A 17,803-nucleotide genomic window follows, 5' to 3' on the forward strand; every position below is an offset into this window, starting at 1 on the left:
GTTTAGGAATACTTCTTCAACTAGAATCACAAATAAATTCCAGGCTTTGCAGCCAATCTGAAAACTGAAATTTTGCCTTTGTTTACTGCTCCACTGTAGTTTTCTCAGTCTCAGCTTCCTTTATGTCAGCCCATTAGACAAGGAGGAAAACAGTTCTCCAGCTGTGAGAATCTTAACAAATATTTTATTAACACATACTGATGTATTCCTGGGATATAAGAGTCCTCAAAACACTGCCCCCACTAAAGACACTAAAAATGCTCAAGTCCTGGGTCCTCAGTTGAGTTTTGGAACCACACACTCCTTGAACAGAGCCAGGGTCGCCCTACCTCTCCCAGCCCACATCCCTGTGTTGCAAACAGGTTTTCCCCTCAGTCAGATGCAGATGACGACATACATGCCTTTGCAAGGGCAGGGGCTCCTTATGATTAAACCAGAATGGAGAAAAACTTAGCATCAGCTGCTCAAAAGGGAATTCAGGCTTCATTTTTCAAAGCCACTCATTCCACTTCTCTGCAGGAAGGGCTGGAATATCTTCAGGATGAGGATAAAGATTCCCACTGCCGGAATATTCGGAACACCTTCCTTGATTTCTCAGAGAGACTCTATAAATAGAAAAGCTCATTATTAGAGATTAAATTCTTTTATAGAGACAAAGGATGGGTAATAGCTTTAAGGTGTGGTCTGTAAATTTCTCCCACAATGATCTACATATGTCTAGGAGTGAGTAAAACCAGTTAATCTTATATTGTGCTACATATAATATACACCTAAAGCCAGACTAAAAATCAAGAAGCTTGAGTCTACTGTTAGATTACTGCTAACATACTCTGGAGCCTCTAAAATACGGCTTATGTCCTCCTCCAAGCATCCGTATGTGTCCTAATCTTTGAATGTGAGGATGACACTTGTGACCCAGCATCAGTGCAGCACACATTTTGCACTGATTTCGCGTCTGTGATGCTGAATTGGCCGTATTCATCATCTCTTGTGAACAAGGATTCATATTTACAAGATGCCGAGCTGGTGCTAATAGTATAATCTAAGGCCAAGGAATGAAACAAAGTTAAATGACCCTTAAGAGTTTAAACTATGACCTTGGCCTTCTCAGACTCATGATTTAGCCAGCAGAGCTAATAATAGGAAGAATCTCACTGCCACTTGATCACGTCTGTGAAGTGACCTGAGATTCTGAGAAATGGTGTTACAGGGAGACAAAACAGTTCACTAAAAGATAAAAGTTCTCAGTGAAGCAGAACATGTGGTTCTCTCTGCCTTTGAGAGTCATAGTGAAAAGCACAGGGTCTCAGTGAGAGCACAAACATATCTAGCAAGATAATCCATAAAGTTCACTCCAATTTCTGACAGAAGACGACATTTTCACTGTTTTCTTATACTCTTTGTGGCTGAATGTCTCAATAAAATAAAGTTCCAGGAGGGAAAAGTTTGAACTCTTACTTGTGACTGAGGGCAATTTAGTTAATACAGTGACACAATTGAGAGATTTAAGTTGAAAAATAGTATAAACTTTTTTCTAACTTCAAGATCCTTTACTGCAGAGCTTCTAAGTTTTGTACTTCCCAGTCACAGCAGCTGTGGGGAATCTTAAAAGACAAGTTGTTAAAACGGACCTTCAAAGGTCCCGCGTGCCACGCAGTACGACCAAAAAAAAAAAAAAATTAATTAATTAATTAAATTAATTAATTAATTTATCTTTGGCTGCAATGGGTCTTCGTTGCTGCATGTGGGCTTTCTCTAGTTGCGGCGAGTGGGGGCTACTCTTCGTTGCAGTGTGCGGGCTTCTCATTGCGGGCTTCTCTTGTTGCAGTGCACGGGCTCTAGGCATGCGGGCTTCAGTAGTTGTGGCTTGCAGGCTCTAGACCGCAGGCTCAGTAGTTGTGGCACACGGCCTTAGTTGCTCTGCAGCATGTGGGATCTTCCCAGACCAGGGCTTGAACCCATGTCCCCTGCATTGGCAGGCAGATTCTTAACCACTGAGCCACCAGGGAAGCCCCTGAATGCACATTCTTGGGCGTCTAGCATCACTATAGCTCCCTCCAGTGGAATTCTGTGACCCTACAAAACCATGAATCTGGGAATGCTTCTGATAAACATCTGCTGGCAAGTATTATTTTACTTTGTCCTTGGAGGGAACAGAGGTCAGAAATTATTATATTTACACTAAGCAAGTTACATGGCAAATTTGGGAATGAGCCAGTAAAGGAAAGAGAATGCAGTTTTTGTGATTCCTTAATGCCCACCCTCCTCTCACTTCCGTCCTTTGCACAGAGCAAACACTTGAGTTGTTTTCTCAGCTGTCATGACGGGTTTGCATTTACCCACAAGTGTCACCAGCAGCAGTCATTACTGTGATGGCAGCTGAGGGTCAGTGCACAGGGGGCCGCGGAACACAGCAAAGTAACGTGCCCACCATAAGGAATGAAATCAAGGTCATGGTGGCGGAGCACAGTGCTCCATCCTGACAGCTAAGTTAACTGGCCAGGCTCCAAGTGCAAGTGACAGTAACTCAGATGGAAAAAGCAGCTGCTCTGCAACACTAGCAGCAGCCTGTTATCCCTTTCTGTTTCTGTATTCCTTTTCTACTTTGAGTCATTTGAGTGGAGAAGACAAAGAATTTATCAGAATTCGGTGGAATGCCATATGCTAAACTGCAGAAAGAATGAACCAGTCCCATGCCTGTTCTCTAGGATGAACCCAGACTGTGTCTACCTTGACTTATGAAAGCTGTGGGCAGGCAGGGTGCTAATTATAGGACCAGCCTCCTCTCCTCATCCCATAAACAGGAAGTGCTGCACATGGTCAGGGCAATGGCTTATCTCACCATGGAGTCGGTTTCAGTTGGCTGGTTAGACTCTTTGTGGGCCAAGAGGATGTTCAGCACTGCCTTCCAGCCTGGCTCTGCCGGGTTGCTGGCATCTACCTCAGTTCCACCATTCTCCCTGGTTTCTTTTCCAAATGTGATATTCACCCAAGGACACCAGTCTCTATGCTGAGAAGTGGGATCAAAGAAGCTTCGGGAAGATGTGTCCTGAGAGAGGAGGAAGAGGAATCCGTGTTAATGAAGGGCAGATACTATGTAAGTTCAGGGAGGCATTGCTATAAATTGTCAACTCTAGAATCTCACAATGCCCATGTTTCTAGTTTTACGTTCTCCTTTAAACTTCGCCTATGTATTTCCCTCTCACTTTTAAAATTCTTTTACTCCCTTTGTGTTAAACCATCCCTTATCAGGTCTATCCTCTTTTCTCACTACTGTCCCTTGGGCAAGACAAATTTATTACATTGCCAGAAGATGTCCCAAAGAAACAAATGGCAAAACCCTTAAATTTTTTTTCCCTCTGGTCACCCAACTGTCCCACCTTTAAACTTATTCTCATGGCCTCCTTATAGCCACAGGACCAGTCTCAGCTCATGCCTGCTTCTCTGTGCTGCATGGTGAGGGCTTGGGTGCTGCTGTGCTCAGGGGCCTCCGCACATGCAGGCAGACTCACCGAGCTGCTGGAAGAGCAGAGGCGAGCCCGCTTGGCTCTCCGAAGAGGACTAGATGGCACTTCTAGGCCAGTGGCGTCTCCTGTTCCCATGCTTCGTGTCACTGGGCGGGTTCTGGGGGTGGGGCTAGCGGCCTCTGGCTCAGGACGGTCAACAGGACTGGAAGAGTCCAAGCTTCGAGTTCTAGAGACAATGGGACCTGGGCTCCTTTCAGCCTGAAGGAAAGGGGAGATGATGGAAGTACCCTAATGACATTAATGACTACGGTCAGGAGAAATATTTCTAGAAGCATGTGAAAGCTAATATTTTTAAAACTATAAGAATTTAGTTTCTGAACTGTTTACATAATTAAACTCTTCAAAGAATATTAGATTTCTATACAAAATAATGAATTTAGCATCTCCATTGCAACTGGTGATAAAGCCACTCTGTAATATTCTTGTCAATGCGGTTATAAGTGAAGTTTAACCTAAGTTAATTATACAACCTAAGTTAATTTCCAACTTTTCTGCCAACAACACTTTTGGTAAGAATGCTGTTTTTAAAAAGTCCACCCTGAGCGCTTCCCTAGTGGCGCGGTGGTTGAGAGTCCGCCTGCCGATGCAGGGGACATGGGTTCGTGCCCCGGTTCGGGAAGATCCCACATGCCATGGAGTGGTTAGGCCCGTGAGGCCGCTGAGCCTGCGCGTCCGGAGCCTGTGCTCTGCAACGGGAGAGGCCACAACAGTGAAAGGCCCGTGTACTGCAAAAAAAAAAAAAAGTCCACCCTAGGACTTCCCTGGTGGTCCAGTGGTAGTGCTTAAGACTCCACGCTCCCAATGCAGGGGGCCCAGGTTTGCTCCCTGGTTAGGGAATTAGATCCCACATGCTGCAACTAAGAGCCTGCATGCCGCAACTAAAAGATCCCACACACCTCAACGAAGATCCCATGTGCTGCAACTAAGACCCGGCACAGCCAAATAAATAAATATTTTTTAAAAAACAGAATAAAATTTGAAAAAATAAATAAAAAGTCCACCCCAAACAAGCCAACTAAGTCTATACCTGCTCTGATCCTGGGGAAAACGTGGCATCCTGGCTCCGAGTCATCATCCTCCGAGGAGACTCAGGCACCAGAGAGAAGCGCTCTGGCCGGCACTCAGAGCCTGGGATGGGGGAGCTGGTCAGACCAAAGGACGCATCCAGGTCGGTCATGGATGACTCGATCTGCTGGAAGCCCCAGAGCCCCACCTTCCTCATACACTGTGAACATGTTATCAGGGAGAGCTGCATGGGTTCCAGCGAAGAACTAGGTAGGAATAGAAAAAAAAGTGCGTTTTCTCAGAGGATAACATTTTCAAGGGACTAAGCATAATGATCTGTGAGTATGCTTCATCTCATCAAACAAATCTCTGAAACAGGCCAGGGGACTGGGAACCACCTCCTCTCAGGACCCCGTCCTCCGATCCTAGGACCCAGCTTCATCATCTCTCACGTATTTCCTACAGAAAGATCTAGGGGTCTTAGCATGCTCTCTATGGCAAGCTTATTTTAAAGGTAAGTTTTATAAATTTCTCATGTCCCTTTTAAAGTTTTTCTGTGTAAATGAAAAGTATTGCTTAATCTACCAAAGAAAGCATATTTAAAGTAAATCAAAATTGGTCTGACAGTCTTCTGTCTCAGAGGGAGTCTGCTGAACTGAGCAGCTGGAATGCAGACACCAACTTGGGGCCTAGAGGATTCCAGCTGGTGCTTCCTTCCGTACTTCCTATCAATTAAACTGATTTTTCCTTTCTAAAACTAGAAAGGAGCTTCACTGTTTATACGAACACGAATTCCCAGCTGGGAAGTGATAGTAAAAGAAACAAAGTTCAGGCGTGTTCAAGAATTCCTGAGTTCTAATTCTGGTTTTGTTGCTAATTCTTTCTATCCCTCCTCCACCCCCTTAGTTTTTCTTTGTCACTGTTTTTCTCACAGGAAACACCATGTGATCTCCAAATGCTAGGAGTAACTGCTGTGTGTGGGTATATAATGTTGTCACAGTTTATGTCCCCAGGCAAATTCACTAACCTACACGCCCAGCCACACATGGAGAGAATACAGGCAGTGACATGGATTTGGATGATGTCTGAACCTAGTTTGGTTGCAGTTTTTCTCTCATCAGTTCCGTGATCAAGTTCATCTTCAAGCAGGTTCAGGAGAAGACTGATCTTGTCTTCTGTCAAGCACTACAAAGGAATCAAGAGAAAAGACTTAAAGTTTCAACCACCATGAAAAGTCATAGATAATGATGTACCTAGGTGGTACAAGGCAAAAATCATGAAAAAAATGACAAACACGAAGACAATTCTCTTCATTGGAGAAGACTTACTTCCAGCACAGGCTAAGGTATCACACAGGAGCTTTCTGAACTGCCCTGGATCTGCTGATTGAGAAAGGGAGCAGTGTTTCTGGAACTACCACATCTTCTCTTAGTACTAACTTGTTTTCAAATTACCAATTGCATATTTTCCCTGAAACCTGTAAACTTCAAACCCAAATAATCACAACAGACTACTACTAATTTCTTGGCCTGGCAATGAATTTACTTTTGACACCACAAAAGACCTTGCCACAGTCTTTACTTTTGTTCTAAGAATAAGAAAGCATTATGACAGGGTGAAAAAACTTTCATTGACTAGAGACAGGAGGACATTTATAATAGCATCAGAGGCTAACAGTTTGGTGCTAAAATCCATAATAGCTTCTCAACTTGAAGAAGCAAAATAATAGCTTCTATTTCCTACAGTAAAGTCTGTCTTGACAGAATACCCACAGGATGATGAAATGGGACAGTAAATATTCAGTTTCAAAGTGCAGATAGGACAGAGCATTTCAAAATTTCTATTTACAAGGGAAAAGGGAGTTTATAACTTCTCCAGCGCTTTCTTTTGGAAAATAGTATGCGATAAACCATATGAAGCCACATTTCAGTATCTTCTGTTAAATGTTTCAGTAACAAATTGAGATAAAATTGAATTTACGCCACTTAAAGAATCATATCTAAAAGTTTAAATGGAACTCACTTATTTAAACCCTCAAGTCCTCTTTACGGTAGAGATTGAAAAAGGTCAGTTAAGAGACAAACAAGTAGTTCTCTCCTTAGCTATCTGTAGCCTCTTGTCATTAAAAGAAATGCTTCATGCTAGCGACAACTGAAGGCCACTGTATGCTAGCCAAGAAAAACTCACCATAGTTTTTAAGTCCTCTGGCCTCAGGGAAGGAAGCTGGAAGTCCAAGTGACAAAGGCTTTGAAAACGATCTAGGAATTCACTAACAAGAACCGCAGGTTCATCCAATGGCAACATCCCAAATCGATCTGTGGAAAAAGTAAACTGGGAGATTATATTGGTACAAATTATAAAAAATAAAAAGCATGTATAGAACAACAGGGGAAATGTAAATTGATGATATTCAATGATATTAAGAAATTAACAATAACACCTAGACTTGTGATAATCAATTAAAATAATGTAACTGAAGTGCTAAAAATAGTTCCCAGTGTACAGTAAGTGCTATGTATCACAGTTACTTCATCATTTTTAATCACTTGTTTTTTAGGATTGTTTTAGGTATTGTTTTTAGGTTTAATCTCAGTAATGTTTTATTTTCCTTAAGGGCAGAGACAATATCTCACATAATTTACAGATTTCTCATTACTCCTACCAATAGATATATATATATATTTAAATTTATTTATTATTTTTGGCTGTGTTGGGTCTTCGTTTCTGTGCGAGGGCTTTCTCTAGTTGCGGCGAACGGGGGCCACTCTTCATCGCGGTGCGTGGGGCCTCTCATGTCGCGGCCTCTCTTGTTGTGGAGCACAAGCTCCAGATGCGCAGGCTCAGTAGTTGTGGCTCACAGGCCTAGTTGCTCCGCGGCATGTGGGATCCTCCCAGACCAGGGCTCAAACCCGTGTCCCCTGCATTGGCAGGCAGACTCTCAACCACTGTGCCACCACGGAAGCACCCAACAGATATTTGCTATTATTAAATAATATTAATTTTCTGATGCTAAAAGATCAGTTATCAGAGTACTGATTTTTATTTCTCAACAACAAAATGATTACAGTATGGTTTTTAACATCATTTGATAGAGCTAAACTTCTAGTACTTTTGGTCTTAAAATGATTACAATTTCTTGGGTCCCAGAATCAAATGCCCTAATATTTAAAATCCTTATCATCTCACTCTAATACTATACTTTGGTTCCTAGAAGCCCCATAATGCCATTTTCAAAAAAGAATTAATTTACTTGATGGGGGCAGGGAAATCCTTTCACAGTGTATATGTATATCAGATCACCACATTGCATACTTTTTAATAAATAAATAAATTTATTTATTTATTTTTGGCTGCGTTGGGTCTTTGCTGCTGCGCGTGGGCTTTCTTTAGTTGCGGCAAGCGGGGGCTACTCTTCGTTGTGCCGTGCGAGCTTCTCATTGCAGTGGCTTCTGTTGTTGCAGAGCATAGGCTCTAGGCGCACAGGCTTCAGTAGTTGTGGCACACGGGCTTCAGCAGTTGTGGCGCACGGGCTTAGTTGCTCCGCGGCATGTGGGATCTTTCCCAACCAGGGCTCGAACCCGTGTCCCCTGCATTGGCAGGCAGATTCTTAACCGCTGTGCTACCAGGGAAGCCCCCTGCATACTTTAAATATCTTACAATTTTGTCAATTATACTTCAATAAAGCTGGAAAAATAAACAATAAAAGAAAAAGAAATTACTGATTTTTTTGGATAGAGCTGTGATAGTACTTTTGTGATTATGTTTATTTTTTGGCCACACTGTGCAGCATGTGGGATCTTAGTTCCCAGACCAGGGATCAAACCCGTGCCCCTGCATTGGGAGCATGGAGTCTTAATCACTGGACCACCAGGGAAGTCCCTGTGATTATGTTTAAAAAGCAGAGTCTCAGGAAAGGTTTCTCAGAAGAAGTCAGGTCTAAGCTGAATTGGAAAGACCAACAACAGTGTGTAAAAGTAAAGCCCTAGAGGATAGCACATGTGGGGAATTCTAAATAGTCTCACAGGGTTGGAACACAGTATTCCTGTGGGGAGACTAGTCGGAGAGAAGGTTAAAGTATAGACAGCAGCCAGACCATGATTTTATTAATGTACGTGATGAGAAACTACTGGAAGATTTTTTTAAAAGGAAGAAGTGAAAGTGATATTATAGACAATATGTATTAGTTTAGAGCAGAGACTAAGGGGTCAGTCTGGATGCAAAGAAATAAGCTTAGCAGACATGAAGGTGATTTAAAATAGTAATCCCTCTAAGATATGAGTGGCATAAGGATGGAGAGAAGGAGCATCAATTTTGAATGAAGGAACACTATCAAGCACACCAACATCTGCATAATGGGAAACACAGAAGAAGGGCAGGGAAAGGGGCAGAAAGAGTATTTGAAGACATACTAACTGAAAACTTCCCAAATTTTATGAAAAACAGTAATCTATACATCTAAAAGCTCAAAATCTGTGTAAGCAGAGAAGGGAAGAGCGAATATGCTAAATAGAATCAGAGTAGGTAGGAAGTGTACCAAGTACAGGAAGGATTGATTAGCACTTGTGATGACATATAACTTGGGGAAAAGGGTGTTAGAGTTACAGTCACACACAACAATCATGTACAAAGATGGTTTGACAGGAGGTTCTAAAATGAATAAGCTAGTTTTCCCAAATGGAAAGTTAACTAGATAAACACTATCCCTCATCTCCTAGAAGACTAAAATTTTAGATGGCCCTACTTATTATAAAGCTTCAAACATGCTACATGTGACAACATGGATTAATTAAAAAAAAGTTGACTCCCCCTACAAAAGTAGGTTGCAGAATATATATAGAATGATAACATTCATAGAAAATTTTAAAACAAATAAATAGTGCCATATATATTGCTTCTAGATACATGTAAATGTTGTAGACATAGAAACCATGTAAGCAAATCATGGACACCAAATTCAGGATAGTAGTTATTACAGGACAGGGAGGCAGGGAATGAGATTGGGGAAGACTACACAGTTGTATCTGTAATTCTTCCTGATTAACAGAAAGAAAGCAGGGGGGGTGGTTTTGCGAGGATAGCAAAATGTTAGTATTAGGTGAGGTTGGGTGGTAGATACAGAGATGTTTCTTATATTATTATTATCTACAATTTTTTCTATACTTGAAACACTCCACAATCTTAGAAATTACTCAAGAAGTTAAAAATAAAACAAAGAGACACTTTCTATATTCAAGGGTAACAAAATATTCCTTAAGAGTTTATCAAATTATTTAAAGTTGGGACTTCCCTGGTGGTGCAGTGGTTAAGAATCCGCCTCCCAATGCAGGGGACACAGGTTCGATTCCTGGTCTGGGAAGATCCCACATGCCGCAGAGCAACTAAGACCGTGTGCCACAACTACTGAGCCTGCGCTTTAGAGCCCGTGAGCCACAACTACAGAGCCCTCGTGCCACAACTACTGAAGCCCGCGTGCCTAGAGCCCGTGCTCTGCAACAAGACAAGACACCGTGATGAGAAGCCCGCGCACCACAACAAAGAGTAGCCCCCGTTCGCCGCAACTAGAGAACGCTTGCGCACAGCAAGCCCGCGTACCGCAAAAAAAAAAAAAAAAAAACAAATCAAGGGATGATATAATTGGAAGGTCATATTTGAGATCTATTTAGGAGGTAGAATGGATAGGACCAGCTGGTGATGATAAGGAGGGGCATCTAAGGTGACTTTCAGGTTTTTGGGTAGCATAACTGGAGGGGGAGGTAAGTAACATCTACCAAGATGGAGACAACATAAGAAGTGAATAAAGTTTTAAGCATAAGATGAAGAAATCAGTTTTGTATATTTTGAGTTCTAGGTACCTGTAAGATTTTAAGTGGAAATGTTTAGAAGGTAGTTGAAAATATGAGTCAAGTTCTAAAGAGAGATCTGAATAGAAGTCTTCAAGTAGGTGGTAGCTGAAGTCACAAATGGGACCAAGAAAGTAGAGTGTATTGTACAACATGGGAAATACAGCCAATATTTTGTAATAACTATAAATGGAAAGTAACCTTTAAAAATTGTACAAAAAAATTAAAATGCAAAAAAGAAAAGAAAGTAGAGTGCATGGTAGCAAGAGTTCGCAACCACCAACATAGGCCTTAGCAGATAGAGAATCTATCTCTGCCCTGGGTGCACTGGACAGAGAAGATTCAAATACGCATAGGACTGAGTTTTGTTATACTACACTGTGAAACAGCTAGGCCAACAGCAGGAAATCCTTGTTATACAGTCATTTTCACTTTAAAAATTTTATTTCTTAATAATTCCTTTTCTATCACCTCTTCATATATCAGTAGATGGCACTCTACGGTCACTTTCCAACTATTTTTTCCTCTTAGTGGTCACTCATGGAATATTCCTGGGCATCAGTGACCCTGGAATTAGCCTGAGCTGTCCTACTGAAAGAAAAAACATACCTACATGGAGCTGATTTCCTGTCAAGCATGAAATATATGAATTAATAGTGCTGCATTGTAAACATGGGTCCAAAGAGTTTTGTCCCTGGTCTTGGTGAGCCCCCTGGCGGGCTCGGCTGTTGAAGCTGGTTACTCAGCAGGAATATGCCAACACGGCCAGCAAAATAAAAGCAAATCCCACTTGAGACTACGTCTTGGGCTCCCTTGTTCTGAAGCATTTTGTGCACACATCAGTGGTTTCTGATTCGAGAGAGAGTGCGTACTGCCACAGCCCTTACACGAGAAGGACAAGAGGAGCCTGCACCTGGCCTCTCCAGACCCCTTACCATGGGGCAGTCTTTGGCTGTGATGATATCCTTACTTCAGTGCTACTGATATATTGTGCTGTTTTACTGTAATAAACTGTAGATTTGTAATCACTCTCATGTGGGGTCCTGTGAGTCTTCTTTAGCAACTGAACCATACTTAACTGCCACCGTTAGTGCCATTAGTGTACCAGGAAGCCTGGGTAGAACATGGGGCTGTTTGCTCTGGTGGGAAAAGCAGAGAGTCTGAGATCAGATAAAACCATGGTCATGGCTCCTCACTAGCTGGTTTTAAGACTTCTGATTCTTGGGACTTCCCTGGTGGCACAGTGGTTAAGAATCCGCCAGTCAATGCAGGGGACACGGGTTTGAGCCCTGGTCCGGGAAGATCCCACATGCCGTGGAGCAACTAAGCCCATGCGCCACAGCTACTGAGCCTATGCTCTAGAACCTGCGAGCCACAACTACTGAGCCTGCGCGCCTAGAACCCGTGCTCCACAACAAGAGAAGCCACCGCAATGAGAAGACTGCGTACCACAACACAGAGTAGCCCCTGCTTGCCACAACTAGAGAAAGCCCGTGCGCAGCAACTAAGACCCAATGCAGCATTAAGCAAACAAACAAACAAATAAATAAATAAAATAGTAAAAAAAAAAAGATTTCTGATTCTCAGTTTCCTCACCTAAAAATCAGGTTGATATCTACCTCCCAGGGCCCCTGAGAGGATTAAATTGGATAATGTATGTACGATTAAACCTTTGGCATGTCAAATGCACTTAATAAATAACACAATAAGTGAATGAATATTAGTTCTCTTGTAAAGCGCAAATAGACAGGAGGAAAAAGAAACTTCAAAGGCTAGATTTTCTCAAAGAAATAGACAATATGAGAAACGCAATGACCAGGGGTGGGGATGAACTGGGAGATTGGGATTGACATATATACACTAATATGTATAAAATAGATAACCAACGAGAACCTGCTGTATAGCACAGGGAACTCTACCCAATGCTCTGTGGTTACCTAAATGGGAAGGAAATCCAAAAGAGGGGATATATGTATACATATAGCTGATTCACTTCGCTGTACAGCAGAAACTAACACAACATTGTAAAGCAACTATACCCCAATTATAAACAAATAAACAAACAAGCAAAAAAACAAAACAAAAGAACCCCGCATTGACCAAGAAGAGATGGTAAATGGGAAATTTTGTAAATAAGTACCTGGAGAGGGGCTGTCTGGCCAGAAACAGAACTTCTCATGGGCAGTACACAAGGCTTTCTTCAGCTCAGCACATCGTTCCTTATCTGAAACCCGAATAGATAACAATGCCTTAAAAACAATGTCTTATATAGATTCAAAATCCAATGACCAAAAGCCTTTAAGAGTATAGATACAACTAAGAATTAAAATAACTCAGAAAAATTTTAAAGACATGAAATATTAGCAACTGAATCATCTTAATATTTTTCACAAAACAAGTTCTAAATCAAGATTCTGAAAGCAATAACAAAGGAGATATCATGTATCTTATAAGGCAGGCATTCCAAAATGTGAGCCTTCATAAAAGTCCTGTGTCTCTTAGCCTAAGTATAAATTTCGGAACTATAAAATAAACATACTGCTGTTAGTTTCCCAGAATACACAAAGTCAGGTTCACTCTAAAGTAGCTGAGCTTTAAAAAAAAAAAAAAAAAAAAGTAATGACTAAAGCTAGTAATTAGGGTGAAGACAATCACAAATTCACCTTGTTATATACAGAAGTACACATTCTTTGATCAAACACAAGTGACTGGTCATTTCATAAAAACTAGTATAGGGCTTCCCTGGTGGCGCAGTGGTTGAGAGTCTGCCTGCCGATGCAGGGGACACGGGTTCGTGCCCCAGTCCGGGAAGATCCCACATGCCGCAGAGCAGCTGGGCCCGTGAGCCATGGCCCCGAGCCTGTGCGTCCGGAGCCTGTGCTCCGCAACGGGAGAGGCCACAACAGTGAGAGGCCCGCGTACCGCAAAAAAAAAAACCAAAAAACCTAGTATAGATGTCTTTTGAATATGGAGAAAAATGTAATTTGTACTTTATACTTACATCTGTCAAAATCAAAAGCTGGTTGTAAAGTGGCACAGAGAAAAGCTTGACAGCTGGAGCACTTCAGCATATCACATTCAACTGTGATCCAGCCATATTTTGCACAGACCAGTGGAGACAGCTCAGGGGGCTTACCTGCCCATTTCAAAGAGTATTCACATTAAGAAAAACAACATGCATGTACATTAAAATGAACAAGTCAGAAATGAAAACTTTAACTCAATGTATATAGGAATAAACACATTAAGAGGAAAAGCAACAGGAAGCCCTATGTATTTTATATGTTTAAAATGTTTATTTTATTACTGGTTGTGGGGTACAGTAGAAAAGCCATTCGCTTTTGCTTAATATGAACTACTAGGGATTTGAAAACACTAGTGAAAGCACTGGGATTTGCCTAAGCAGTAAGGGATGGTGAAGGTCAAACAAGCTGAAATATTTTATCACTCATCTCTGCTCTCCTATTGTATCACATCCACTTTTGCCTTCTGAAGAATAAAGTCAGTAAAATTAATAATATTCACTATTCCTCCCTACCCCAAATTTGATTGTTATATACTAACGTGTGTGTGGTATGTGTGTTTTAAGTAAGCTGAGAGCATCAAGAGCATCTGTAAGTATGTGCATGGGAAATATGTCCTAAAATATTTATTGATCTTTAACATTCAACACTCAGCTTTTTCTATTTTACCTATAAAGCTCTTGTTTTACAGAGCACAGGAAAAAAAAAGGATAAAACATAAAAGATGCAGGAAAGTTCTATATTTTTACAAGGGATATAGGAACTTGAAAACATTCTAATAGCAGCAAAAGGAGGACTGAAGGCTAGAAGCAGAATCTAAATATAAATGTTAAAGGAGTTTGGATTATGTAGAATAAAAGTAATAGAATCACTTAACTAGCTTAAGTTAAATAAATAATTATCATATCAAAGTGGCAATCAATTTATATCCAATGGGAACAAAAAAACAACAAAAGAAAATGATTTTAAATGCTTTGTCAATATCAGGAATTAATCCAAGGAACAGGAGTAGAAGCATGGTTAAAATACTTTCCCCTTCCTGAACAATTCAGTCCTAAAGCCACCAGGTGGTGAGCAAGGCAGAGGATTAAGCCAGGAGGTGGGAAGACAGCTCATCGCATGGTGTCAAAAGCCAAAAAAAAAAAAGCCAAGTCGGGTAAAGAGGGAGTCCATACAGAGGAGGGCCTACCTTGGGGTGCTGTAGCCAAGTGGGGTGTAAAGAGCATCTACATGGGGCTCCCACTCACCAAATCAGGGGCAACTGGAATCTCAAAATATATAATAGTAATGGATTATGACCCATTGAATAAAAAAGGAAATCATGAGCCCATGCTGCTACAATAAGTTACATAAAGTTTGATGAGGAATGTGATATTTACATGGTTTCAAAGCACATCCCCACAAAAGTTTAATTACAAAGGAGGAAAACGCTACTTTACAATGGAAAACACGACAGACACTCCCTTAATCAATTGATCAAAATGATGATCGAGGGTAAAGGGACAGATCAAAATCATGTGCCACCTGACAGGATGCAATGAGAACACAGCGTTACTTCTGTGATATTCCTACATAACCTGAATCTAATCATAATGAAACATCAGACAAATGCAAGTTGAGATACACTCTATAAAATAACTGGCCTATAATCTTCAAAAGTATCAAGGTCATGAAATTCAAGGAAAAACTGAGGATTCTCAACTGGATCCTTTTGCTATAAAGAACATTATTACTACAATTGATGGAATGATTATGATGTAAGGGTTATATGGCAGTAATTTATTATGTGAATTTCCCAATTTTGATGGTTTCATTGTGGTTATGTAAGAGAAAGTCCTTGTTTGTGGGAAATATTTGGGCGTAATGAGGTGTCACTCTGGCAACTTACTTTCAAGTACTCACATGGAAGTTCTTTGTAACCTGTGCAATCTTTCTATAAGTCTGTAATTGCTTTAAATTAAAAACACTCTAGCAAATAGAAAATGGCAAAAGTGATGTGATGTCAGTTGAGACCTAGCTCCTATCTTGCTCTCTCTTGCTTGCTCACCCTGACTGAAGCCCGCTGCCATGTTGTGAACTATCCCTGTGAAGAGCCCATGGAGCTCCAGCCAAATTTCTTACCAAGTTTAATTCTAAAAATTAAAAACATCAGAGAAAGTGGTGTTACTCCTAGAAGAATAATTCCAGAAGCAGGCAGAAAGTGCAACTCACTCAAACCAAAAAGGATATAGAAAAGGTTTCCACTCTGCTAAAGAAGGCTTCTTTGCTTCTAGATTCCAATGGAGGTTCTTCTGCTCGGGGTGATCCATTAACTGACTGGAGCGTGGCAGATGTGTCCTTCCTAAAATAAAGTGGCAGAACTATTGGTAATCCTTTCAAGGTATCACTTTGCCTAAACGTTTTTTATCTAGCTTCTCTGCACATTGTATCATCAATCACGCCACTGTGGATTTTAACCTTTCTAAATATCATTTCAGTCAGGTAATTTTTCTGTTTAACACTGTCAATAGTTTCACAATACTTACTAAGCAGAATCCAAATTCTTCAGACTGGCATTCAAATCTCTACAGTTTGGCCATAACTAAGTTTCAAGCAATTTCTACCTTGACCATGCTCCACTAATCCTATACTGGCAAACTATGCTACCTCACTCATTGCTCTCCAACAGTATTTTGCATAATTTTTGTAAACACAAAACAAGACTCAAGGCTTCTGTGCATTATCCAATTTGAACCATCTTAGAAATTTTAACAGCAGAAAATGACAATTTTGATATTTCTACCTGGATTGATCCTTGCTATGCACTTCTTCCCCAAAGGAACTAATTTGAAAATTTAAATCAAAGTAAAGAATTTTAGCTATTTCATGAAAAAATTCAAGGAGAAAAAAAACAGCAAAACAATTCTTTTATATTCAGTGAAAGGCATTTCAACAGCACCTGGGAAGTTTAGAGGGAGGAACTGCTGAAGACAAAAGTAATTTTAATAAAAGTAAGATTACACCAAGTATTATAACTCAAAATAAAGTAATTTATTCTAAGAATCCTTCTGAGAGTGACAGCCTCAGGGAGGTGTGGATCTTGGAAAAAATTCAGAGCTTCCATAAACTTGGATAGAAAAAAATGACATTTATTTTGGTAACCTCTAACTGAAATGTAGCATTTCCCTCCATTATGAATGAAGATAATTTAAAAAACCACAGTAGCATCAGCAGTACCTGTAAATTTGTCATCAATGGAAATCACAGGTATTTTGTCACCACATTATGGTTGTTGCACATGTTTTGAAATACCGTTTATGCTCTCGCTACTTCAAAATTATGGTAGATAACAGACCTATTACTAGATATTATTTAACTCTTAAATAATGAAGCGTTTTACTGCATCACTTTTTTCTTTTACTTCTTGATAACTGCATTCCAACGTAATTGGTATCCTTTATAATCCTATGTAATTTACCTTATGCATTTAAAAATATAATTCTCAGAAGGTGTTCATAAACTTTACCAGGCTGCCAAAGGTGTCCAGGACTTAAAAAGGTTAAGAAGTCTAAGAGAAATCAGGTGCGCATATTCAGTTCGCGGTCCTGTCTTTTTCCTTCCTCCCAAAACCTGTCTTAAGGCAAAATTGCGCCCAGTACCTCCCGAGCAGAAGATTAAAGCCGACTGAGCGAAGGAACCCCAGTCTCTTCAAGATCCCGAGTCGCAGCCATTCCCATCATCCGTGTTACAGACCCAGGGTATCCTACCCTGGCCTGAGTCCCCCAAACCCTGTCCAATCCGCCGTCGCTAGACCCAGGGTGGACTCGCGGACTCACGTTTCGGCGCCTCCCTCTTCCGGGGCAATCCCCTCATCTATCAGCTGCCGGACTTTCTGGGGAGTCTCTTCTGGAGAGCGAACAACCGCACTACAATTCTTTTCGACCCCCGCGGCAAACGTTGGCCCCTCAGTGGGCGCCGCCATCTTGGTCCGTTTCCGAGTTGCTTCCCCGCGCGTATGAAGGCTCAGGAACTTCCGTTCTGAGCTGTTAGGATCCTCTTTTGGCTTCCCACGCGTTGGCCCAAGCAACCTGCCGGGCGTCAGCGCCGCGCCCAGCCCTTCCTGGCCATTTTAGAACGAGGTAGGGACTTCCCTGGCGGTCCAGTGATTAAGACTTGCATTGCAGGGGGTGTGGGTTCCATCCCCTGGTCGGGGAGCTTAGATCCCGCATGCCCCGCGGCGTGGCCCAAACAAACAAACCCGAGGTAGACCCTCGCGGGAGGGCTCTGGTTAAACACCAAGATTAGTCGTTTCCTTTATGTACGAGCATACTTGGCTTGATAAGAGGTTTTTAGAGCGCTGTCTCTCCGAGTTCAGCAGGGTTGAGGGGCCCAATTTAGTCTTAAGGTAATTAACTGATAAGACTCTGCT

At 41.4% G+C, this 17,803-nt stretch overlaps 1 protein-coding gene across 4 annotated transcripts; it reads right to left on the bottom strand.

The window, feature by feature from the left end:
* Nucleotides 1-213: 213 nt before the first annotated feature.
* ZC3HC1 (zinc finger C3HC-type containing 1) lies at nucleotides 214-17,359 on the bottom strand. 4 transcript variants are annotated; one of them, XM_082846015.1, is made up of 10 exons: nucleotides 17,211-17,359; nucleotides 15,625-15,736; nucleotides 13,374-13,524; nucleotides 12,513-12,596; nucleotides 6,720-6,847; nucleotides 5,560-5,717; nucleotides 4,555-4,669; nucleotides 3,513-3,725; nucleotides 2,843-3,049; nucleotides 214-605 (listed from the first exon to the last, which is right to left on the bottom strand). In XM_082846015.1, the coding sequence occupies exons 1-10, from the start codon at nucleotides 17,354-17,356 to the stop codon at nucleotides 537-539; spliced, it is 1,383 nt and encodes a 460-aa protein (XP_082702141.1). In that variant the 5' UTR covers nucleotides 17,357-17,359; the 3' UTR covers nucleotides 214-536. The 4 variants fall into 4 exon arrangements, with proteins under 4 accessions (XP_082702141.1, XP_082702140.1, XP_082702139.1 ...); XM_082846014.1 differs by having other exon boundaries at nucleotides 3,513-3,755; XM_082846013.1 differs by having other exon boundaries at nucleotides 4,555-4,798.
* Between the last annotated feature and the right edge of the window lie 444 nt (nucleotides 17,360-17,803).

Source organism: Leucopleurus acutus (genome assembly GCF_964270905.1).
Source record: "Leucopleurus acutus genome assembly, chromosome: 9".
Taxonomy (NCBI): domain Eukaryota; kingdom Metazoa; phylum Chordata; class Mammalia; order Artiodactyla; family Delphinidae; genus Leucopleurus; species Leucopleurus acutus.

Coding starts and splice junctions, on each gene's coding strand:
- ZC3HC1 (XM_082846012.1), bottom strand. CDS start 17,356: ATGGCGGCGCCCACTGAGGGGCCAACGTTTGCCGCGGGGGTCGAAAAG. Junction 12,597..13,373: donor AGCTTTTGATTTTGACAGAT/GTAAGTATAAAG, acceptor TTCGGGTTTCAG/ATAAGGAACGATGTGCTGAG. Junction 4,799..5,559: donor ATGTGTGGCTGGGCGTGTAG/GTTAGTGAATTT, acceptor ATTCCTACCTAG/TTCTTCGCTGGAACCCATGC.